The following is a 25,846-nucleotide window of genomic DNA, read 5'->3' as shown; positions in this document are numbered from 1 at the left end:
TCTCTGTTGAAAATGTCAAGTCATTTGGAAACACAAAGGAGCAATCCTGGGTAGACTTCTTGTTTCGAGGATATTAATGCCACTCCATGGTTCTCTCAAATATTTGCTTATTTGCTCTAAGATCATCCAGCTACTGAAAGGCATTTATTCATTAAGGGAATGGTGACGGTGTCCCATATGTTTGGGCTTACTTTTCAGTGCAGTTTTATTGAGAGAATTTTATCAGACAGTCTTGGACTCACTAGTGTTTAAGACTAATTGCACGGGAAGTATTTGCATCAGAGATTTAATTTTCGTTGTTTTTCCTTGACTCTCTTTTGGAGGTAAGGATCCTTAAAACTTATTTTCCTACTGTTAAAGAACGTTGGGACCTCCAGTGTAGGATGGCGGCTAAGAAGTAGGCTCAAGGGAGCTCTGGGGACGAGGAGAGTCAAGGCAATAGAGCAGTAAGTGAAGCTAGAAGAAGGAAGAGAAGGAGGCTGGAAATCAGGAAGGATGTAGCAGAGTCACTAAAACAGAGGGAGGTATAAAGTCAACTCAGAAAAAGTACCAGTCTAGTCCAGATTGTCCAGAGGGAGGGCAACCTTAACCCCCAATCACCCAGACAGCCGCCGTGACAACATACTGCTCAACCTAGCACCAGGAGAAATCCATAGCTGCCTTTAAAGCATCAGAGAAAGTGTCTCAGAATGGTAGAGCCAGGCGCTACCTTGAGAGAGGGCCTACTGTTTGAACAGAGACAGATGCTCTAGAGAGGGGCAGCTACAATTCAGCCAGCCCAAGACTACCGTGCTGTAGTTCCCAGGGGTGGAGATAGCTAAGCAAGGCAAGCACAGAGAAAGGGAGAGGCAGATGGAGACCTGCTGAGATGTCCTGGCAATGAGAAGCTTGGATTGTGGAGGATATGGTGATGAGCAGCCTCACCCTCTGTTGGGTGGAGGGAGCTACATTGCCTGTGGAGTGCTGTGAGAACTAAGAGTTCCAAAGTCATGGTCAGTGGGTGTCTCTTCATCCTTCGCCTCCTCCCTCTGCTGGATGGTTCATAGCATGGCTGGGTCTGGAAGTACCAAGACTATTGGCCAGAATGCCCATTTTCTTTAGGCCTCCTCTTGCCGTGTAAGAAGTTCTGTTTGTGTTAGTTGCTCTCCAGTGCACTTGAGGGATACTCTTAGCTTAGACATTTGCTGCTCTTGGGTATATAAGCTGGGTGCTTCTGAAGACACTAGCAACTTGCTCAACGCATAGACAACAAAGCCCACCAAGTCAGTGGTCCTACATGCACAGAGAGGGGAAGTTTCTATAGCAACAGTTCTCAATATGTGGCTCGAAACCTTTCGACAGGGTCACAGCATTAGGAAGGTTGTTCTATAGCAAATGTAATGCTCATTGTGACAAAATAACCCTGGCCTTTTCAGTGCTCAATCCACCTACAGCACCAACTAGAGGAACTGCAGTAAACTTTAGCTGGCACTCCTCCTTGCTTGAAAGGTTCCAATACCAGGGGCTAGTGCAAGAAACTTTTCCAGTTCATGGCCTTTTAAAAGATCAGCTTACTGTTTTGTTTTTTTTTTTTAACCTCTATTTTAGAAGAAATTATTTTCCTTGCCTCTTCTTATTCTAGTTTTATTTACCACTCTATTTTCTGAACCAGCTTTCTTGTCTCCCTGACTCTCACATTGAACAAAAGTTACTGAAATGAATCAAAGATCTTAATGTAAGATGTGAAAATTTGAACCTATTAGAGGAAAGTGGACACACTTCAAAGCACAGGCATAGTCAATGGCTTTTTAGACTCTAATAATGCATGTTATTATCATATTGAGAACTGGCAGATGAGATTACATGAAATTAAAAAGCTTCTACACAGTAATGGAAGCCATTTCTAGAATGAGAAGGCATTTTAGATAATGGGAGAATGTCTTTACTAGCTAGTGATCCAACCAGAGACACATCCAGAATATAGAGAGAAATAAAAAAGCAAGCGCAGCATGAAAAGTAACTCAATGGATAAATGGACAAAGGAAATGAATAGACAGTTCTCAAAGATGTACTATAAATGCGCAGTAAATTCACAGAGGAGACATTTATTCTAGTTTCATTTCTGTTATGGTTAAATACCCCGACCACAGGCAACTCTGGGGAGACAGGACTCCTTGGGTTTATACTTCCAGGGGAAGTTCATTGTTTGGGGGACACAAAAGGCAGGAATTTAAGCATCATAACCAGATTAGAGTGGAGATGGGATACATATGTGGATTCTTGTTTATTTGCTTTTTTAATGTTCACCTGATTTTCTCAACTCCTATACTGTCCAGGGCCCAGCCCCCAAGATAGTACTGCTCACAAAAGGCTGGTTCTTCCTGACTAAGTTAGCAATCAAGATAACCCCCCCATTGGCACAGTCTCTGGCCAACATTATATTAATAATTCCTCAGTAGAGGCTTTCTTCTCAGGTAATTGGGCAAGTTGACATTTAAAAGTAACCATCAGTGTCCAACATGTTTAGCCAGAGGGGATATGAAAGTAAGTGTCCATGCCATCACAGTCAATATGGTTAACAACAAAATGTCCAAGCTGTGGATTCTACAAGCCATAATACCAAGCTGGGAAGTGGTATTAAACTACTTGCGAGACAGTGGCATGATTGTTATGGAGTTAACCAATTGTTTTCTGACTGGATTTGAGGCCTGCTCTAAGGGGATCCCTTTCAACCTGGTCAAGACACGTGAACATTAGGGGGAGAATTGTTAAAAAGAGGACGCTCAACGGTGGTGTAAGGGGGATGAGAGAGTTTAATTGGGCTGAAAATGACCAAAATATAGTGTGTGCATGCTTGAAATAGTCAAAGAGTGATGCCCACATTTTAGAAAAGCAAACAACAAGACAAAACAAATGCTGGGAACATGGAACCTATTACACTTTTAGTGTGGAGGCAAAGTCACCTCCATTAGTCTAGTCACCATGGAATTCATGACTGAAGCTCCCCGAAAGGTAAACACAGAATTACCATATGACCCAGTCATCCCAGTCCCATACACACATCTAAAGGAATAAATCAGTGTCGTGCACCACAGAGACACCTGTACAACCATATTTCTCACTTGACTATTCATGACAACCAAACTAGGGAATTAATCACAGTGCCCAGCAAGAGTAATTAGTTAGTAAAAGAGTTGAGTTAGTAAAAGATCTGTACACCCACAAGGGTACTGGTCAGACGTAAAGAAGACAAACTGATTCTGTTACGGGAAACAGATGGAGCTGGAGATCATGTTAAGCAAAATAAGCCATCTTCACAAATACAAGAGTCTAGATTTTTAAAAAGTAATCAAGTAAAAAAAAAAAGGAGAGCTGTTTGGAAAGAATGGAGCGAGAACAAGAGAGGGTAATAAGCAGTGAATATGACTAAAGCCCATTAGTTATTAGTATGAAGATGTTATTCAGAAACACATTACTCTGTGTAATTAATACGTGATAATAAAAATCTTAAAAAAACAAATTTTGGGTGAAGTTTTTAAGTAGTTTCTTCATTACTGATAATGTTGTTTTCTTAAATAATGGCTCCCCTCTTTACCTGAGTACTTGAGCCCAACTTTCACAGCTACTCTGCTAAGGTTAAGATTTCTTCAATAAAGGTGCGGGGCCGACCAGAGATCTATTTGAGTATGACTCATTGGTACATACCTGGGTGATAAACTACCGAGGTCCTTTGCTAATAGCTGAAGAACTGTCCCACCAGGCATTCAACAATCATGTCCCCTTCTGGTCCTTGCTGTTGTTATTTTCAACAGCACCTGCCTTGATGCCAGAAGTGAATATTAATGACTACAACATGAGAGACAGGGCAGGTTCCCTGTGTTCGGAATGGAAAGAGACAATTCCTATCAGAGATAGAAACAACTAAAACGTACGTCTTGCCAAAGCTTCGCTACTCCTTGCTGTTTTCTGACCACTGAGCCCCTTTCAATATATTAGTTTTTTTTTATTTTGGAATATTTTATTTACATTTCAAATGTCATCCCCTTTCCTGGTTTCCCCTCTGGAAACTCCCTATCCTATCCTCTCTTTATTTTGTCTACAAGATATAAACCAAGGTCCTCTGAGAAAAGAGAACCTCAGTTGAGAAATCACTTCATGAGATTGGCCTATAAGCAAACCTATGAGGATTTTCCTGAGTGTGAATTGATGTGGGAAGGGCCAAGACCAATGTGAGCTAACCCTAAGCTCATGGTTCTGGCAGGTATAAGAAGTAGATGAAACGCATGTCTAGAGAACACACAGTGAACAACAGTCCTCTGCGTCTGTGCCTGCCTTGAGTTCCCTTCGTAAGGCACACGAAGTGTAAGATAAAATAACCCTTCCTCTGCTGGAGCTGCTCTTAGTCTTGGTGTTTATCACAGTAATAGAAAGAAACTAGAACACATATCACCAACGTGTGACCTAATGCATCAACGGAATGACCTAATGCATCAAAGGAATGATGTAATGCATCAAAGGAATGACGTAATACATCAATGGATAACCTAATGCATCAAAGGAATGACGTAATACATCAATGGATAACCTAATGCATCAAAGGAATGACGTAATACATCAATGGAATGACCTAATGCATCAAAGGAATGACGTAATACATCAATGCATAACCTAATGCATCAATGGATAACCTAATGAATTGATGGCATGACAGAATAACGAATGTTCTTGTAGCAAATATATAGAAAATAGTGATTTAGACACCCTGAGACAAAATAGCAAAAGTATAGTACCATCCCTTTCAAGTAAAAGAAAACTGACATCAGTGTTCCCTTCTTATTGGAAGAGATAAAAGAAAGTATTTTTAATTTAATAGCTGCTACTCAATACCAGAGTTTATATTAATATATTAGACCTCATTTATCAGATCTATAAATGTTTGCTTAAATCCCCTAGAGTACAGTCTCTCATATGAAAGCTTGTATGCAGAAATTCAATGTGATAGTTTTTCAAGAACAACACTCATGAGTTCTGAAGAAGGCAATTGTAGCCTTTCAGAGAAGTTAAAATGTAACAGACTGGCATAGAGACACAACCACCACCACAAAATGTTCTGAAACAGAAAAACTCATAAAGGTCTTAACTGTGGTAGGAGACACTGTCCTTTTGGTGTTTGGATATGTTTCTAGATTCATATTACCACCATGAAGAAGGAAAGGGTGCTAGGAAAACCCTTGTCTTCCCCGGAGGGCAATCTGTGAAAAGAAGAAAGACCTATCTGTCAATAGGCAATACTCCTGGAAGGTAAGAGGATGACTGCCCACAAACTGAAGGATGTGTGGTTCTCTACAGAACCCAATGCATCCTGATCTTTGTACCACCGATGGACAATAAGCTGATCATATCTAGAAGCAGCACCTATGAGATTTCGATATATTGACAAGAGAAAGATGACTGTGGTGTACCTCACTCTATGGCTGTTCTGGAACTCTAATGATTAGAGTCCACTTTCTATGTAGTTTGCTATTCCTTATGATACTCATCTGAATGGTAAGACCCCATTGCTGGAGACACCACCATATACTTGAGTTATAAAACACGGAGAAATCAATCAAGCCGGTACCTACTTGAAAAAGCTTCATCCTTACTTCCAAGCTCTCATAGTATTGGAATGTGTTATGGAAGCTACTGGAGGAGAAATGTATTCTATTCCTCATTCACACCCAGCTGTGAATTCTGTGGGCTACAATAAACACTGGCCTGGCAAGCTTTGTGCGTGGGAGCTATAATGGTATGTTCATCACAGATGTAACCAACACACTTTCTAATTAGATTTAAGCCCAAGTCTGTAAGAAGGAACAGATACTTGAAACCATGATTGGTCCAAGAATCTATGGCTAGATAGATCATAAACATTAAGGGAGGACCTACTGCTATATTGGTAAATTGACATAGATCTAACTAATTTCTAATGGCTTGTTGTTATCTCACAGGTCCAATTCTTCTCTCAGCCCTCACCTGAGAAGCTTCTATTTGCAGCAGACTGCGATTAACCCAGGGACCAATGACTGAGCAGTGACCAGAGAACAAGAGACAGTAGATTACTCAACTCTCACTGGAATGCATTGACAGATTTCTAGGATTGGGATATAGAATATTGGGAGAGGCATAAATGTAGAGTTATAATTCAGCCCACCTAACGGAGAAGCCATCTTCTTCAGCCTGTATATACTGAGCTTCTGTTGGAAACTTATTTAAATGGCGAAATACGAAAGCACATGAAGTACACACTCAATATCTACGTCTTGCTCACTCCATTGATAAAACATTTCCAATTGGGCTTGGAAGTAGCTCAGTTGGTAGAGTATTTACCAATCACACACACAGCCATAAAGTCAACTCCCGGCATCACATAAATACAGCTTGGTATCCTAGCACCAAGGAGACAGAGGCAGAAGGATCAGAAGATCCTGATCAACTTTTGCTACACAGGGAGTTTGCAGCGAGGCTGGGCTACATGAGAAACCATCTCAAAAGCAAAAACTCTCTAGGCCAGTTGAACGTCTAGACAAGCAGATCTGCACCAGATTGGCAGGATTGGAGAGTGAAGTCGTTTAGCATTGTAGTTGCTGATATACATGGACCTGACCATAGCCAGCTCGTCATTTTTGTCTGGAAGACCAGATTGCCCAATCGACTATACTACAAGCAAGGTCAGTGACTCATTTATGGCTTATATATCAGATGTACAGGTATTGAGGTATCTAGCAGATTCTTTGACAGCTAGATAGAAAACAAAGGGATATAGATGGATCTGTCAGGCTGGGGGAACAAACTTCATATTAATACTCAGGAAGATTCCTCAGCTCGGATCCTCTTAGTAATCACTTGAAATTTAATATATCCATCTATGTTGTGGTAAAAATAAAAAAGAGGCAGGACTGGTTCTGGCACATACCATGGCAGTCACTAGCTCCAACTCCAACAGGTCATTGGAATTAGTGCTAATTTATCTCAGATTAGTATCTCTCCTGGTGACTCTCTACTAGCCTTGAACTTTCTGGTTCTAGCTACCCGGTAAAATCGTGGTTCTAGAAGTCAGGCAGCAGCTGGCCTATCGCAGCTCCCTGCCACAGATTCTGCCCACACTCCCAGCAACTGCCCCCTGTTATTTAAAGTATAAACTCCCAACTACTGGGTACAATCGAGACTCAACAAACTATAACCCAACAATCAGATTTATATGTTAAATTCTCAATTCACAATACATCCACACAATAAACTTACAACCAATTGCCCCCTAGACAACACAAAATCCTGTATGTAACCATCCTTTAAGAATAGCCATTACAACCTGTAACATGTGCAGAGAGAAATCTTAACATCTGCCACCATGTTCTCTCTCTCCCTCCTAGCTCCGGTCTCTTCTCTCCTGCATCTCTAAAACTTTTCTCCCGCCCATCCTTCCTTCTCGTCCAGTGACAGGCTTCGTTCTATCCTGTACCTGCCTTTGACTACATAATAACATCAACCTACACATCTACCCTCTTTCCCATGCCATTATTCAATCATAAAATTAAAACGAAATTAAAAGTCATGAAAGCAGAAACTTGAGTTGTGTGTGAGATCTCCGTCGTAGTTTCCTTCATAAAAACTGTTTTTTTTTCTTTTGTTAATCAGAGATGAGCATTTAACATGCTTCAGATGTGACCAGGATACACCCCTCATTCCTGAGGGCTGGCCAGCTCAGTCTCAAGACTGCCGCTATAAAAGAAACAGTGATTTGCTGTCCTTGTAAGAGGAATGGACTGTGAGTTTCTCCATGAATTGCAGACACTTCTGGGTTTCATTTTCAATGTATTTTTGTTCTAAATTCTCTTGATTCTTTTTTTCTTGAGACAGGGCATTGGTATATAGTCCAGTTTTTCCTTAAACTTGCAATTCCCATGCTTCAACCTTCCAAATGTAGGGATTACTGATTACCAATGCTGGGCCTTAAAGTCCTCCAAAAGCTTACCAGAACAATCTATATCTTTCTTTTCGCTCCAACAACTCTGACTCAACACAGATCTTGCCACACCCCCTAGAGTGGCCCATACAGACCCTTCTGTCTGTCTGTTGACTTTTTTTACAGCTTCTGTATTTCATTTGTATTTTACAAATCCAATTTATACATTGGTCTATGCCATTTAGACTTGCAAAGCTCTTCTTAGGTCATGAAGATCATGTCCTCCCATGACTCAGAAAAGCCACTAAGACCCCTACCATCCCAGGTCCATGTTGAATCACAGCTCCATCAAGTCCAATGAACTGTGAATCACACCCTGTGTTCCTCCTGTGACACTTGTCCTTCCATGTAGTCTTCCAGTTTCTAATATTCATAGTGGCCATGCTGGTAATAAACAATTGTCTCGGATAGCTCTGAAAAGCCAATCTGCAAAGGACTTATTTCTCTCCCATGATGTAGGTTTTCTCCCAAGGAGAAAAGAGTTGCTGCGTTATTCAGTTTCTCCACGTCTACAGCCCTGATATCAGCTTCCCCCACGCATACAGCCATGTAAGTAAGGCTGTCATGGGAACTTTTATTGCTTGATTAAAAGCTTTTTCCCCCTACTTTAAATATCTGAGAGGCAGGACACTCACTGGTCATATTATTATTCTGCATTGGGGAATTTTTAAGGTCCCCATGTGCATGCTGAACCATGGATGGTTCCTCTGTGTAAACAGGTAAGACCAGAGGGCATCTTTTATTAACTTTTATTTGTCCTGTTTTTCTGTCTTTTCCTGTGGCACCAACTCTCTGGATCTTAAGAAGGGCTCTTTAAACAAAACCTGGCTGTGTTATGTTTTCTTTACCTTAGCCCCCATTCCAGCCATGAAGTGTGGCTTGATCTCATGTTTCTTCCTTCTACTTCCCTTTCCAAATAAGGCTTCCTGGATTATTTTGTTCTGTTTTGTTGTTGTTTTTGTCAACGTGACATTAACTTAAATGTATCTAGGAAGAGACAACTCTACCTGAGAGGATGTCTGTACCAGATTGCCTGCAGCCAAGTCTGTAGAGCATTTTCTCAATTAATAATAAAATGGGAGGGGCCTACCTTACAGTAGACCATGCCATCTATTCGAAGGTTGTCCTAGGGTATATAGGAAAGTAAACTGAGCAAACGATGAGAAGCAAGCCTGGAAACATCACTTCTTATGGCCTCTGCATCAGTTCCTGCCTCCAGGTTCCTGCCTTAAGCTCCTGTTTTGAGTTTCCTTATAGTCACAGTGGACTATAAGCTATAAGCTTTAATAAACCCTGTCTTCCTCAAACTGCTTTTGGATATGGTGTTTTATCACAGCAATAGTAAAGTAGCTTTGACAGGCTAATGTAGAGGCCATCAACCACATGTCCTCTTTCCACTGTTATTCCTCCCTTAAGCAAGAAAGTTCTTCAGGAAGAGCTCCCAATCTTAAGTGGTCAGTCATAAACATGGACTTACATACAACACTAATCATCTCAAAAGAATGTATACACACACACACACACACACACACACACACACACATACACACACATTACAAAAAAGAAGAAGGGATGTGGGACATGGCAAGCATTGGAGGGATGAAGAGAAATGGATATTAAGTGTGGTGTACTCAAAAACAAATTCTCCAGAGAGAAAAGAGGGGTGGCAATAGGGAGAGGAAGATGGAGAGGGAAGGGAAGGGGATGGGGAGAGGGAGAGGGAGGAAGAATGTGAGTTCTTTTTGAGAACACAGTGGAACCCTAGTTGAATGAGTTACGACCCACAGAAGGATCCACACAATCTACACTACAACTTGATTATGATCATGCCTTGTGCATGCTACTTTTGTGGTATTCTTTAGTTCATCAGCTCTTGTGGAAAGCACTGTCAACTTATGGAGTGGACTCCACTCACTAAGGAAACATGTGAACCCATGTCAAGAAGATGAAGGTGGCCATCTTAGGATTCTCCTGGGTGGAAATCTCATGCTTGGACAGGTCAGATGTGGTTGCATACCCAATTACCCCCAAAAGGAGCAACCACTACTACATCAAGAAGGCACACCATACTGGGAAAGGCAGCTAGCTATATTGTGATCTCCCCCTACCCCTGCCCCGGACACTCCCACTGTCACACAGATCAGCCACTGTCCCATTCACAGCACCCATTCCAAAGGTCATTTAGCCACTCCTCCATGACTCACCTTTGGTACTGTTTGTCCCTGTGTAGGCACCATTTGCATTGGGTGGCACTATTCTTGGAGAAGGATGAACTTAAGCACTTAAATAGTCAGTTTCCTTTCCTCATTTATGCTTACAGTTTATATACTTTTGGAAATGAGGGACCCTGTGAATCTGGTAGGGTTCAGGATCTGCCTGAACCTTGTGAGTTGTTTGCTCCCGAGTCTTAAAGAGATAATCTTTAGAACTTCTGAGTCTTAGTAAGCTCCCCTCTAGGATAGGACATCTAACTTAGCCTCAATTCAGAGGAAATTGCTACACAATTTCCTACACAAGTTGCTGCAATGGTTACCACAACTTGTCAACTATCTCACAGATTTAACATTATCTGAAAACTATAATCTGATACCTTGCCAATTTCCTCCTAAACCATTGTTTGTAATGCATCAAAATGAACAGCTGGCACAATGAAAGGGGAAGACTTTGTAGGTTGACTTCTAAGGCAGACTTTCAAACATTGGTGGAGCTTACAAATCAATATAATGGCAATCCACTGGGGTGTATTCCAAAGTCATCCATTGACAAAGCTAACAGTGACTGAATGGAAGGCACTCCCAAGAACCAGCTGTATCTGCACAGTAGCAAGGGTCTTTAAAGTCAAGTCTACTGAGAACATAAGACAAAGGAGAGATTTGAAAGGGAGGCAGACTTGAACAGTAAGCAATGTGTGGCCAGAGAAGCCAGACTTCTGGGATGGAAGTTGTTCCCGTTAGTTTTAGCAAATATAAAACTTCGGTTCCCATTACACTTCTTCACTGTGTCAGTTTTCTAGATTATTCTAAACTTCTTCAACCATTGTTGATTAGGTATTTCAGTTTTTTTAAAGGCACTGTTGTCTTTCCATTAACAACAGCTCTGTAAATTGTATATTATAAATATGTTTTGCCTGAAGATCAACAATGGTTTATTTCAGGAAAAGAGAACTCATTCCTTTGCTTCCCAATCTAAACACTTTTTTGTCTACTTCTAAATCTATAGCCATATCACAAATACGTAAATGTACAGTATTTTAAATTTTTCTTCAAACTGATTGGACATAGTATGGGTTCATTCATTAATCGAGGAGCTCGTTGGTTATCTATCCTTTGACAAATGTTCACTTACACTTGAGCTTCATGTTTTTTTTCTTTTGTTTTCCTATCTTCTGACTGGATACTCTACCCCAAAGCCCACACATGGCAAAGTTTCTTTCCTTGATCAAACATGAACCTCCTCCAAGATCAATTTATGAGTTTTCATGTAGTATCTGCCTTGGAAAAGAAGCCTGCTCAGAGTTTCGTATGAACAAACCCACAGTGCTGACATCCAGTCAGTTTTCACATCTCACCCAGCTCCATGCCAAACATCCTCCACAAAATAGTTGGTCACCTGACTCTTTTTCAACAAGAATCCTGCTAGGTAAGTTTAGCCAGAATCCAATTGACTCTGGAGGCTTCCCTTGGTGACCCCCAACCTACCTGACCAGCCCTACACTTGCCTAGGCCACATTCAGAGTGCAGCCCAGTTTCCCCTCATAGCATCCCACCACAGCCTCTATACAGGCTATAACTGTCCTTAAAAGTCTTCTTTGTTGTGCTTCAGCAATGATCACCGAATACTTTTTTACCCCTTTAGCACACTCACCAGTTTATTGTCAACATATCACAAGCTATCATCATTTTGGAAGAGGGAGCCTTAGGTAAGGAAATGCCTCCACGAGACTGGCCTATGGGAAAACCTGTGGTTCATTTTCTTGATTGATGATTGATGTGGGAAGGCCTAGAGAACTATGACCTTGGGGTCCTGCGATCCATGAGAATGCAGTCTGACCAAACCACGGTGCAAGCTGCATCAGCTCCTGACTCCACGTTCCTCCTCTGTTCAATTTCTAGCCCTTACTTCCTGTGATGATAGTCTGAGGTGTGCAAGTGTGAACAAAATAAACCCTTTCCTCCCTCAAGTTGCCTTTTGGTCACAGGGCTTCATCACAGCAATAGAAAGAGCCCATAACTAAGACATTCATCACACACTATTCACCTGTGAAGCATGGTGCTTTCCTATGTGAGGTTTTGCAATACCGAAGGGCAGGATTCAAGTTCTGACACATTTTACTCCCCTTCATCCCACTGACTCTTGGAGTTCCTGTTTTTTGGTAGCCACCCACTCAAATCACTCTAGGCTCCAGAGTTCACTACACTGTGGATCTCACTGGAGTCTCACATCCTCTTCAAGAGGTTGGTGGGGTGGATGCCAGTACCACAATTCAGGGATATGGAACTGACTTGAGAATTTAATGGGATCTGTCCATACCACAGAGAGCAACGAAGCCAGTGTTTGGGCTCACATCATCTGCTCCTACATTCTTTTATGTAGCCATGTTGGGGGAGAAAGGGCCTGTAGCATCTATAACATAAGCTTTAAGAGGCCCGTGTCAGTTGGTTCAGGATAGGAAGTCACGTGCTGCAAGGTAAGTGATCTCTATAATCATGGAGAGAATTCAGAAGCCTGCAGAACTTGTGCTGTGGTGCCGAACCAGAACACCAGGCTGTACTCTAAGACTTGCAGATAACTTCTCAGATGGAAAATCATCTTCCCAGTCTGAGTCTCCTGGGCCTACTACCCTGACTTCCTGACAGCATCACAATGGTTCCTCTCTCCTCCCAGCCCCCATCCCCAGCTCCTCCCCTTCTCCCTAAGTCATCATGAAACTAACCCCAGCGAGGCAGCGCTCAGTATCTCATTGTCTGTCCCTTCTCCCTGGGAGAATTTAATTACCTGTAGTCGAGGTAGATACTGTTTCTTCTTAAGTTTTCAATTTCCTTTTGGAAACAGTGTCAAAATGTGATTGCCTGAGCCCTGCTGGAAATGCCACATGCTGGGGAGAGAGACTGTGGCAACACTAGCTGCCCTGTCTACACTCAGACTTGAACTTCGTCTCTAGGGTTGTGGGTGGGGTGTGGTAAATACTGTTTATTAAACTTCATGCTTTTAACCCCGATGGTCTGTACTGACTGACTCTGTGGCTCCTTGTACCATGGGGGTCAGCAACTTCTGCTCCTACTAAGAATATGCTCTATTTGGAAGACAGAACATGTATCCTGTGTCCCTCTTTCTGAATGGTGGTTTGATTTGTGCTTTAAGGACTCTGGTGACATGTTCCCTCCCCTTCCCTGTGCAAGCAACCCCTTTAGAGATGACATAGTTAGATAACGGCCTCCTGAAATGCAGTCCAGAGGAAACACAAATTCAAAACAACCCTAGCTTCAGCTTGAAACAGAACACTGGTGAAACCAGAGTTCCTCTCACCTGTTCCCAGTTTACTCAGAAAAAACGCCTACAAGGAAGCAAAATAAATGTAGCACTGCGAGCTCTTCCTTCCCTCAAGCCAGTAGCACCCACACTAATCAGGACACCCCTCTGCTTTAAATGTTTTTAATTGGTTCTGCTTCTAGTGTTGTCATGCTCTCAAGAGAAAAACCAATGAGACTAAAAACACAGAAAGCAAAAACCTGATGTGAGAAGACTGCATGTCCTTCCTTCCCTTTATTTAGCCCGAGCTCGCCTTCCCCTCAGCTTCAATTAGCAGCTCAGCAGCCTGCAGACTGACGGGAAAGGTGGGGGGGGGGGGGGGACAATATCCATGCCTCTGTCTTGAAGTTAGCTCTGGAGATTGTCCAAGTCCTGTCTTTTCTTGAAGGAACCCTAGCTTGAAGAAGGTTGGGCAAAGGAAAATTCTATCTGTGACCTGTTACAGTAACCTAAGCACCCCTGGCTTGGAAATGCAGCAGAGTCCTAGGAGGAAAATGAATTTATTAAACCAATTATTCACAGATGAAAGGGCCCATTGCTCCCACTCACAGGGTGACTAGCCCTGTGTGGGCTTCTCCTTCTGGTGTGTCTGAAGACAGCCACAGTGTACTTATATATAAATAGAAAAAAAAAATCACCCGATTGGCAAATTTCAGCTTAGGAATGGGTGCGCGTACCTGACGTATGACATCAAAGCCCACGTTCTGATTTAATTGTATTCACTTGCTATCTGAATGGCCAGGGTAGCAAGCTTCCGAATTGGAAAAGGACATTCAAGGGGCTTCCTTGCCGGATTCAGCATTCCCTGCTGCTGCAGACTCGAGTTCTGTCTGCACACCTGTGTGAACAGGCATCCCTCAGGGAAGAATGGCAGTCCCATCTCAGGATTCAGGGGCATTCACTCCACCTCCTAGAACACATAAGTTTTGTCCAAGAAGTGCAGAAGCAAACAGCCTGCAGGAGAAAGGAAGTTAAGGGTGGGAAGGTAGTTAAGTGTGCGGAATCCCCACTTGGCAAAGTCCTTTGCGTAGCCAACACTTCTCTTTTCTAAGAAAGACAGAGCAGGGCCTATGACCCCACGTCAGATGACAGGAGAAAATATGAATGAAGAACGTTTACCAAATGTAGAGAAAAATCTTTCGAGACTGTGAGGTACAGAAAGGAAAGGAAAGGAAAGGAGAGGAGAGGGGAGGGGAGGGGAGGGGAGGAGAGGAGAGGAGAAGAGAGGAGAGGAGAGGAGAGGAGAGGAGAGGAAAGGAAAGGAAAGGAAAGGAAAGGAAAGGAAAGGAAAGGAAAGGAAAGGAAAGGAAAGGAAAGGAAAGGACCCTTCACAGAACCTTAGAATACACTGGTACCCAGTGCTCCTCATGTTAGCAACTTGTTTTCAGACAGTTAAAAACAAAAATTCAGAGGAGGCGACTAGAATTTGGAAGTTGTACATCTGGTTTTTCTTCTCTCTCTCTCTCTCTCTCTCTCTCTCTCTCTCTCTCTCTCTCTCTCTCTCTCTCTCTCCTCCCTCCCCTCTTGTTGAGAATAAAATGTTAAGTTCAAAGTTGACAGTTTGTGGTTGAGAAGCCAGGCCCTCGCTAGGAATCCTAATGTCATTTCCCTCCCTCCCAGTGAATGAGGAGCAAAGGTCGAAAGGTCCTCCACACCCAGCTACCACACCCAGGAGGAGAACATGCTGCCCTGCAGGGTACAGGCTGGCACCTGCTGGAGAAACTCGCAGGGGAAACCCACAGTCCAGAGACCATTCTCAGATGTTTGCTAATCCCCAACTCATTTCTACCATGAGCTGCCAGTGAGGAGAATGCAGGAAACAATATTAAGTCACACACGCAAACCCTGCTGTGCATCCAATGACCCCATTTCAAAATGAACCTCCCAGACTGATCGAGCCACCAGCAGCTTCACAGGGTCCTTGACCTGTCACCATTTACTCAGGAGCTTGAGGGCTCTCCAGTCTGTAAATGGCCTCAGGAAGACAACACCTACTAAAATATAGATTGTGTGGTTGTTGGGCTACAGGACTACGTGGCCAGAGAATCAGTTTCTCCAGCCACCCTGAATGTTCACCAGAATTCAGAGAGCCTAGCCTGTCCTCTTATGTGGGCAGTGATGGGTGAGGGAATCCGCCAGACAGCTCAGCACAACAGCAGGGCTGGTTTTTTATTTCTCCATTACCTTAGCTGCTCTTCACAGTAGAGTGGGGTTCCCTAGTCCCAGGTTCCGTTTCTGCAATCCCAATCATCTACGATCAAATGCCACCCTAAACTACTAAGTGGAAGTTTCCAGAAGTGAGAAATTCTCACATTTTTAAATAGTTGTTTTAAAGATATGGATTGATGGATTGATTGATTGATTGATTGATTATGCAAGTACACTGTCGCTCTCCAGACACACCAGAAGAGGGCATCGGATCTCATTACAGATGGTTGTGAGCCACCATGTGGTTGCTGGGATTTGAACTCAGGACCTCTGGAAGAGCAGTAAGTGCTCTTAACCACCGAGCCAAATAGTTGTTAATAATACAGTATCACAATCAGTCTATTTACTACCATAGCTAATCTTTTACTGTGCTTATTATAGATCATACTTTATTATAGCTATGTTTATGTTGCAAGAATTCTTAGTATTTGGGTTTGGGGACTATCTGGGGGTGAAGTCATACACACTGGATCCCATATGGGACCCCTGTAGCTCAGAAGGACAACTCTGCAAAGCAAAGCTGGACAGCCACGCCCTGCAGCTGTGAGCCCTGCCTTCTTATTCTCAGTAGTATGCCAGAGGTAAGTGTCTCCAGAGTGGATTCCCTGTCAACCAACCTGGATTCTCCCTGCCTCTGCCTCTTTGCTCTAAGATCTTCTCTGCCTGTGGAAGGTGGCTCATCGCTCAGCACTGAATTTTCTTTTTATTGGATTTTTTGTTACTTATATTTCAAATGTTATTCACTTCCCTGGTTTCCCATACATAAGCTCCCTATCCCATCCCCCTCCCCTTCTTCTATGAGGGTGTTACCCTCCTCAAACAACCCCCTCCCCACAGTGAATTTTCTTAATAACTTCCACCATTATATCTCTCTAAATCCCAGGACCCCTCTTTCAAATGCCACTGGTGTCTGGCAGAAAATCAGGAGATTTTCTCCCAAAATATTGCTATAATCCTTAAATGTGACTTATTCTGGGAAGGAGCCCTTGTTACTTGGATATCTATTGCTGTATAGATGGAGTCCTGAAAATGAGGTGGTATCTTCTGTCTCTGAATAACAGGTTGCACACAGAGCTTTGCTCCGGCGCATTCTGGTGAACACTCTCTGCCTCTGGCTGCCAATTAAAGGCTCTGACTCACAACCTCTCTGTGAAACATAAAGGTCTTTCTTCCTTTGATCACTGCTTCCCTGAGTTTTACGTATGCTTCCTCCCTCAGAGATTATTACAGTCACTTGACAGGGCCTGGATTTTATTAAAATAAAGATATTGTATGGTTTGGAAGACACATTCTAGTTCCGATTCTGAAGAACAAAGGACGATCGCCTTCTTTGATTTTCATGTCTACTCCTACCATAGGAACCGTGTGAAAATCACCAGGGCCACATGAGTCTGGCATGACGTCACATGGTCACTGCTGATAGCTAAAGGTCAGGACAGAGGACAAGTCTTTACCCCCACCAAGGGAAAGCAGACCCTGTGCTGGCTTCAGGTCCTATTTCAGAACATTAGGTTTTTTGTTTGTTTTTTTTTGTTTTGTTTTGTTTTTTTATTAACTTGAGTGTTTCTTTCTTTTTTTTTTTTTTTTTGGCTCTTTTTTTTCGGAGCTGGAGACCGAACCCAGGGCCTTGAGCTTCCTAGGTAAGCGCTCTACCACTGAGCTAAGTCCCCAGCCCTTGAGTGTTTCTTATATACATTTCCAGTGTTATTCCCTTTCCGGGTTCCGGGCAAACATTCCCCTAACCCCTCCCCCTCCCCTTCCTTATGGGTGTTCCCCTCCCCATCCTCCCCCCATTGCTGCCCTCCCCCCAACAATCTAAGAACATTAGTTTTAATACCTGGAAAAGAGTAATGTCTGATGACACCTTCTCTAATATTCCTTCCGGCTCAACGGTGTTGTCTTCTGTCCAACATCTTTGCATATCCTTCCATGGAGAAGACACCATGATAGTAATGAAAGGAAAGTTGGTAGAAGTGAACAAGGAAAAAGTTGCAACTGATAAATGGGCAAATGGTCAATCAATCAAACTGCCCTCCCTTGTCCATTGGGCCACAAGACTAAACACATGTGCCCAGAGGACAAGGCAAGTCTCCTCTCCCATCCAAGGAGCTCAGGGCACCTAGAGAGTCAAGGCAGTTCTTAGCAACAAAGAGTGTTTGCTGGTGGCCTTGAAAGATGTGCTTGATTAAGTCATATGGGCATTGTAGAGACGGATAAAGCCATGATTGTTGGCATTTCTTCTAGGCTCCGCCCCACAGTTACCTGGCAACAGCCAGGTATTCCTGACTCACTATAAAAGAGACTGATTGCTCCCTCCTGATTCTCTTGCTCTTGCTCCCATCTCTTCTCCTCTTGCTCCTGCTCCTTACCCTCTCTCCCCATTCCATTTTCCCCTTTCTCCAAGTGCTCCTGGCTGGCCCCTTCTCCCTCTCTCTCTCCCTCTCCCCCTCTCTCTTCCCCTCTCCCTCCCCCTTCCCCCACCCCTCTCTCTCTTCTTTTCTCTGCTTTTTTCTCAACTCAACCTCCCCATGCCCTGAATATTCTATTCTATTCTATACTATACCGTCCTGTGGCTGGTACCTCAGGAGGAAGGGATGTCTCAGCATGGGCCTACAGAGGCACCACCTTCTCCCACACCATACCACTCCTCCATCAACCATATCCCTTCCTCTATCTTTTTATAAAACACAACAATGATGGCAAAGGCTATTTATTGAATTGACTGCCATAAGTCTAGTTATCTGATACAGTAGGTAACGTTTCAGAAATGTTTATTTGTACATAGATGCAGAGACAGAAGAGAAGGGATGTGTAAGGTGGGGAGAGAGGTAAAGAGCAGCTGCTAAAACTGGCAAGCTAAAGTCTGAAGTTGAAGGTCAGGTTTGGAATAATCACCATGAAAAACACAACTAAAGAATAGTCACTAAACTCCAGAGCAAAACTTCACAAGCTACAAACACACAGCAGATAAATACTATTATTCTTGTCATTGCTATTAAACTGTAGCTCTTATATTGCAAAAATTTATTTTAAATTATCACTCTAATTATAAAAATAGTATACAGATCTGTAAGATCAGCCCCCATAGTACAGATCACATCTATCAATATCACCGATTAAACATAATGGTGTGCAACAAGTTTTACCTCCCATTTGAGGTACATTATTGTTATCTTTGAAAATAAAGAAGTTCATTTCAAGAAAAAAAATTTAAAGCCAAATGCATACAACTTGCAAGGTGGCCAATATGCCACGGGATCTTCGTCAACGTGTCTTGATCTGAAAACACCAGGGGCTGAATTCAAAGACCCCTGCCAGTTCTAATTGATTATAAATTGCATACAATTGATAGCAATTACTGACCAATCATGTGTAGTTCTGATCACAATGGCATGGATCAGAGGATTGAGATATGAGGTTCCTATGAATTCTAGATGAAAATATCTTTGTTCTTTGGGTGTTTTTTTTTTTTCAGCAGTGGGTTTTCCTAATGGCTTCCGCCATTACGTATCTCCAAATCCCAGCATCCTTCTTGACATCCGGGAGAAAACCAAGAGTACTTGATGGATTTCTGCAATCTTCAGAGACAGCTGGTTACTCTGAGAAGGAATGACATTTGACTGCATGCAGAATTCATCTACAAAGGACAAGAATGTGGCTTGGCCTTCCAGTTCACTGTGAATGCTCACTCTGCTTTTATAGATAAGTGTCCGGAAGTTTCAAAAACAAAAACAAAAACAAAAATGCAAACTCAGTAACTGTTCCTGACTGTGATAATTTCCATTATATAAAATATGATTTGGGACTCTGGAAAGAACCAGCAGCCGTCTGGGAATGATGAGCTATTTCCTATGGAGCAAAGGACTGTGGGACTTGTGGTGCTCTCTGCAGTGTCTGTGCTCAGCTGTCCATCTGGACAGGGTTGCTGAGGTCTCCTCCTCAGTCTGCTCTCCAGAGTCATACTCCTCGTCCACTGCATAGAACAACGGCTTGGGTTGGAGGACATTCATCCTGTGCCAACTGGCCTGTTCCTCCCGGCTGGTGTTGCTTCGGTAGCTGAAGCTAAGCGCCTTCTCTCCTCTCTGCAGCCTCTTCATCGGAATCATTGATTCTGTTGGTCGCCTTTCCTGAAGGGACCCTGCTCTCGAGTGTGCACTGAGCATCAAGGGCTGGAATCCTGGGTCAGCGCCATCATCAGCTAAAAAGACATCATGACAGAAATGAAAAGAACACTTGAGATTGGAGTTAAGGCTTCATGCCCAGATGGCAAGAATATGCCCGACTGCAGCTCCTGCATTCAGCATTGTACCAGCCTGACTTTTCCTTTCAACACGACGACCCCACAGAGCTGAGAAGGCAGAGCTGTATGCTTGGTTCTGCAAACAAGTGGGGATTTACAGAAACCTGCACATTCAGCCAGCCTTCCCTAGAGGAGTAGCAGAGTATCTTTTCACAGTTACGGACTAATAGCAGCATAAAATAATTACTACTAAAATACTCTACCCTGTAAAAGGCAAATGCTATGCTAAAGGTTCCATTAAGGTGGTTGGTTTTTACCCTGTTTCTGTTTTGTTGAGACAAGGTCTGATCCTGTCACGTAGGATGGATGACCTTGGATTTACAGTGGTTCCCTTTCATTGGCTTCCAAAGTGAGATTACAGGTGTGAGTCACATGCCTGGTTTGATGTTCAGTGTGTAGCTGTCTGAAAGCTTTACATCTGAGTTCCACTGCTTTGACCTTGGAGATGTAATCTTGGAGAAACAGAGATGGGAGGGTTGGGGAGCCACAGGAGATCCAGGCTGTATGTGACACGTGCTCCCTGTCAATTTGGTAGAGGAAGAGCAGACTGCAGTGGTACATGAAGACGTGATGAGGCTGAGTGCTTCCCCTCATGGAGGAATGAATAGGTGCCTACCTCCGTGACAGTCACTTGCATATTTTACGACATTTAATCATCCGAGTGGCTTTTGAGATGGGTCAAACTATGGTCCTCACATCATGTGGAAAGTACCTGAAGCTGTTCAGGACGAGGTGACTTTCAACATGATATGGCTGGTACAAACAGGATTGGAGCCATTCCTCTGTGTCCTAAGTAAGTGTACCAAGATTCACACGTGCTCCAGTCTCTCACATGAAATGGCACAGTATTTGCATATAACCTATGCACAGCCTACAATTTTTGAGTAGTTTCTGAACTACTTATAGGAATCGATACATTGAAAACGTTGTGCAAATAGTTGTTATATTGTACTGGGGTGGGAGGGAGAAAAGAGGTAAGAAAAAGCCTACTTAAGTGTGGAAGAAACAGAGCAGATAGCATGTGTGTTACTATCCAGCAGGCAGCCATTTGATGCTCTGTTTTGAGCTAATTTCCAAATTTCTATCCATTCCTAAAACACAGTGTCCTTTTCACCAGTAAGCAAAGGAGTACTTTTTACAAATACCATTTCTTGTCTCCTCCAGGTTTTAGGCTCATGAATTTATTTTTCCCTTAAATGTTCTCCGAGGAGTCTCAATATTCTTAGGCATTTATTTGTAAACCTGAAAATCCTGTTCTTTCTTCCACTTTCTAGTCCCTCCTAAAGAAGCAAAAGGAGACAAAGCTAAAAGAGCACTCATAAAATTAGTACTGTGTGCCCAAAGGTTTGTACTTGACAAAAATGTGGACAAGTTACGAGGCACAAGAAAATCTTAAATACTCGGCTCAGAGATTATTTTGTTTGTTTTGTTTTGTTTTGTTTTTCTTGCAAAATGCAGCCAAATCATGTAGGCCAGCAGCTGGGAGACTGACAGAGGGATACTCTACTGGAGGTAAAGATAATAGTATCATCTATTTGCTCTAATTTTTTTTCTTTCTTGAAATCCCCCTTTTATTTGTGCCAGGAGTGGATCCTGAACCTCAGTTCCCCCAGATCCTTTGCATTGGGAAGTCTGTCTGAGGTGTGGACACTTCTGTCCACAGATCCCGCCCCTGCTCTCACTCTAGCCAGTCCTAAGAGCTTCCTGTCAGTGGGCAGCATGGAGCAAGTCTCTATGTCATTCTAGGTTAATGATGTGGACTATACCTGGTCCTTTTTCATGTCTATAGGTAGGTAAGTATGCAGGCCTGGCATCCCAGGGAAGAATGGTGGTTACCTCTCAAGCAATATGTGAGGTTGACCTTCCACCTACCAAACAAGCATAAATACTAAGGCTGAATGAGAAATAGGTAAACAGGGAAGGTGTTTCTGCCCAGGGCAGCAGGGTGGAGACAAACCCACAGGGGATTCGCTTGATCCAGTGTGAACTGTTTAGGGCTGTAGTCCCAGAAAGCAGGACTTTTGTATCTCTGCACATAAAAACTACACACACACACACACACACACACACACACACACACACACACACACACGCACGCACACTTAACATTGTAAACATCTCGACCATTTCCAAGTACAGTTTAATGGCACTAAGTATGTTCACGCTTCTATGTAACCTTCACCAACTTCAATCTCTCAAGAGCTTTTTGCATCTTTTAAATTTTAATGGGTTTAAATCTGCCTCACACATACAAGGCATTTTAAGTTGGGGGGTCCCCATAATTGTAATACAATATGAACCCCACAGGCAAAGGATCCTTAGAAGAGTATATAGGTCTCTAAAACCATCATGTAATTCACAAACAGGAGCATTCAGACCTTGGAGGGCCTGAAGAGAGCCAGGAAGTGTTTTTGTAGACTCAGATTGGTTGGCCAGAGACTACACAGTTGAGGAAATCATGACACCCAAATTCTCCTGACTAGAGTTTCCCACTTCTCCTGACACTTGAAGAGAGTTACTCTCAGATGATCAAACTCTTAGCCACACATTGAGGACTCTCTGCATCTCATTCTGATTTCTACCATACCATTTTTCTGAGGGGCAGGCTATTTTTGTTGGTTTGTTTCTTGTTGTTGCATTTGTTGCATACATTTTCACATATATTTTAAAATAACAATTAACCAACTCCAATTTGTGCCTGCTCGTATATTTCTGGCTGTAGGGTCATCTACTGGAGTACAGTTAACCTAACCTAAAGAAAATTAACTCTTCCTCCAGCAGAAACCATCAACTGTCTATAGTTTATCAGTTGGGGTGGGGGTCATGAATGCCCCACTCTATGCTAGAAGGCTTGAAATTGTGTAGGCAGCCACAGCTTGAGGGAATTCATGTGTTTTAGTCAACCCTTCTCCTTTAGTAGGTTCCTCCAACCAATGGTGTCTCATTCATATGTTTGGTTGGAGAGTAGATGGCAGTATAAGGAAGGAGATCCAGGACGAGCTATGGGAGGAATTGGGGGAAATATTATCAAAATATACTGCATGAGGTTTATAAAGAATTGATAAAATGTTATAACCAGATAAATGTTAGAGTCCTTTCACTGGTTAAATCTAATGAATACCTAAACACATTTCCAACTGCTAACCAATTTCTACCTTCTGGAATAAAGCACACTCCTCAAGGTTTAGAATTTAGAGTAACCATCTGGCTGTTTAATGCTTGTTTATATTTGTACATCCACACTCCATGTCAGAGTCCTGCAGTAGTGATGATCGCCCCAGAAAATAGCTGTGGAGCTCTCATTTTCTCTTCACTTATAGAACAAGATTAGACTTGTTATTAGAATAAAAAGGGCATTTTAAAATCAATCTGTTTCCTGTTCTGTGCTTGTGTCTCTCTTCTTAATTTCCTTTTCTTTGTGAAACTCCCTCATAGTATCAAATGCCACCGTGTCATCAGGAACAGACAAAAGAAAAAATGAATGAAACAAAGTTACTAGTCCAAAGGCCCCTTCAGAAGGAAGGAATTTAGTAACAAGAAGAATTAAACTAAGTTTCTAGTCCAAAGGCCCCTTCAGAAGGAAGGAATTTAGTAACAAGAAGAATGAAACAAAGTTTCTAGTCCAAAGGCCCCTGCAGAAGGAAGAAATTTAGCACAAAGTTGGCATTTCATTTTATAGACATAATGTTGGGAAGGGTCACCATCATAGCAAGTAACTTTAAGGGTATATCTGACTTATTCCATTTCCAAGGAAAAGCTCCAGATGGGTTGAAATGTAAATAATGATTTTGCTCTATGCAACTGACTAGTGTTTTATCATTAAAAATCACAACTAAATCCATATCTGTTGAAATGAGAAATCTCTCTTCTTCTCTAGGTCACTGTCAAGTGAACTAGGAAATTTGGGGATGGGGGAGACAAAACAATTACTCGTGTTTGATTTTCTGTACAAGGTGGTACAGTGCTTTTATAATTCTTTGAGCAGGATATGGACTCTATGAAGGTCAAGAAATAGTATGGAGAGGACAACAGAAGGGCACTGACTAAAATGTTCTACAGGGATTACATCCCAATCTTTAAAGTCTGTTTAATTCCTCCCCTGTGCTTTTACTCCAGTGATGGATGTGTGTTTTACATGAAGCCTGTTTTAGCAAGAAAAACAAAGAAACAAAAATACTTATTTCAAAGAATAATTATATTGCCTTTAACAAATAATTTAAGGTCCTATGCCTTCAGTTTATTTGACTACCCAATGTGATTTCTTTTAAGGTTTACATAGAAAATCAAACAGGCAACATAGCATAGGATTATATTATATATTACCCTTTTCTAATAGAAAGCATTTTGATACATATTTAAAGCATGCTAAATTGGCTTTTATTAGAATAATGAACATTTCCAAAACCTAGGAATCTCACTTGTGTGTTACATGGGAAACCACTAATCAGTAAATATGACCAAATACCTCCAATAAAATCCAACCTCATAGTTAAATTGCATTGGCCTGTTTCAACATTTCTGAAGTGAGCCTTTTATATACATATCTTTCTTTAAGGCACCATACCATGGAAGAGGTATTGATCGTGCAATCATGTGACCAATTAATCATCCCTACCCTCAGAAAAGGCAGGGAAAATTAGAAAAGTATAATAGTGCATGGCAAAATTGTAATAAATCTACATTTCTGTGCCCATAAATAAAATTGTGGAATTTATTTATAAAAGATGCCTTCATTTTGTTCTAATTCAAGTTTCTACATAATAGCCTTGGCTGTGTCTCTTGGCCCCCAGGTCCCCAAATCTTCTCCACCATGGCCCTGCACAGGAGGAAATGCAGCAGCCAACAGCATGGGTTACCTGTGGATTCAGCAGCCCTTGCCCCTCTCCTTGCTGGCTGAGGATTGCTGTAAGGGAAGGAGAGATATCGGAAGTTCTTGGTGCCTGCCTATGGATAGCAAGAAGAAACAAATGCAGAATTAGGATACTATAGTTTCAACTGACACACAGACAAAGGGAAGGGAGCAGCACTCTGCTGGGCCGTTTGCTAGGGTTGTTGGCATTTAATTATGTGTGTCTAAAGGACACATAACTCAATAGGTAACCCCACCCCTCATGTTGAAAGGACCCTTGTCAACTTTCCAAAGTTACTGTCGCAGCCCCACTGAGTGTCAGCCTTCCAGACTGTTCTGTCTAGGAGCGCCTATATGATAAGCATTGTACAGCCTCTGCTAGTAAGATGTCAGGTGATCACTGGTGATGAAAAGAGAAGGCATGGTAGCCTAGGCAAAAGCAAATCATTCTAGACAAGCTTCTGAGAGGCCTAGAAGCTTTCATCTGAGGAGGAGTCATGACCACCATGGCTCCTGGGGGTAGACTCAGCTCAGGACCACTTGGAGTCACTGATCTACCTTGGAAAGCATCTCCTCACCATACTTCATTCACAGATGCCTGAGTCCCTGGACTCCTGCATCCAGATGAGGGGGCTGCTCTGGTCTGTTGCCCCCTAAAGTTTTTCCATCTCTTTGGTAGCAAGTGAAGTCTGAATAAGTAGTGAGTGATTTGACCTCAGCTGATGAGGCCCTGCCCCAAGGACAGGCCCAGTTACTTGGTGACAGATCCACACCACATACCGGCTTTACCCAGGGCAGACTCTGGCCTTTCCGCAGGCTCTCCCTCAAGGTGTTCTGGCGGCGGATCAGGATCTCTTTGGCCTGCTTCTCACTTGTTTGGGGTTTGAGGTTGTATTTGTTGTAGGACAGAGTCTGTAGGTAAAGCATAATATTCAGTTAAGAATGCCAGTGTTACCTCCAGTGGCATCATAGACTG

General features: G+C 42.6%; 1 protein-coding gene and 1 long non-coding RNA gene across 2 annotated transcripts in view; both read right to left on the bottom strand.

Moving 5' to 3' along the window:
* The window catches only part of LOC148003702 (uncharacterized), a 35,338-nt gene extending 17,663 nt beyond the window's left edge, over positions 1-17,675 (bottom strand). The window contains exon 1 of the long non-coding RNA XR_015629104.1: positions 17,559-17,675. This is a non-coding gene — a long non-coding RNA (uncharacterized LOC148003702). The remainder of the gene's footprint in view (positions 1-17,558) is intronic.
* A 740-nt stretch (positions 17,676-18,415) lies between these two features.
* Positions 18,416-25,846, bottom strand: part of Slc9a4 (solute carrier family 9 member A4) — a 54,206-nt gene continuing 46,775 nt past the window's right edge. The window contains 3 exon segments of the mRNA NM_001413317.1: positions 18,416-19,919; positions 24,878-24,965; positions 25,651-25,782. Of these exon segments, the coding sequence (NP_001400246.1) occupies positions 19,564-19,919; positions 24,878-24,965; positions 25,651-25,782 (576 nt within the window). The 3' untranslated portion in view covers positions 18,416-19,563.

This window comes from Rattus norvegicus, chromosome 9 (genome assembly GCF_021556685.1).
Source record: "Rattus norvegicus strain SHRSP/BbbUtx chromosome 9, alternate assembly SHRSP_T2T, whole genome shotgun sequence".
NCBI lineage: Eukaryota > Metazoa > Chordata > Mammalia > Rodentia > Muridae > Rattus > Rattus norvegicus.
Note: the sequence above shows the minus strand (reverse complement) of the source record. Positions and strands in the feature narration are given on the sequence as shown.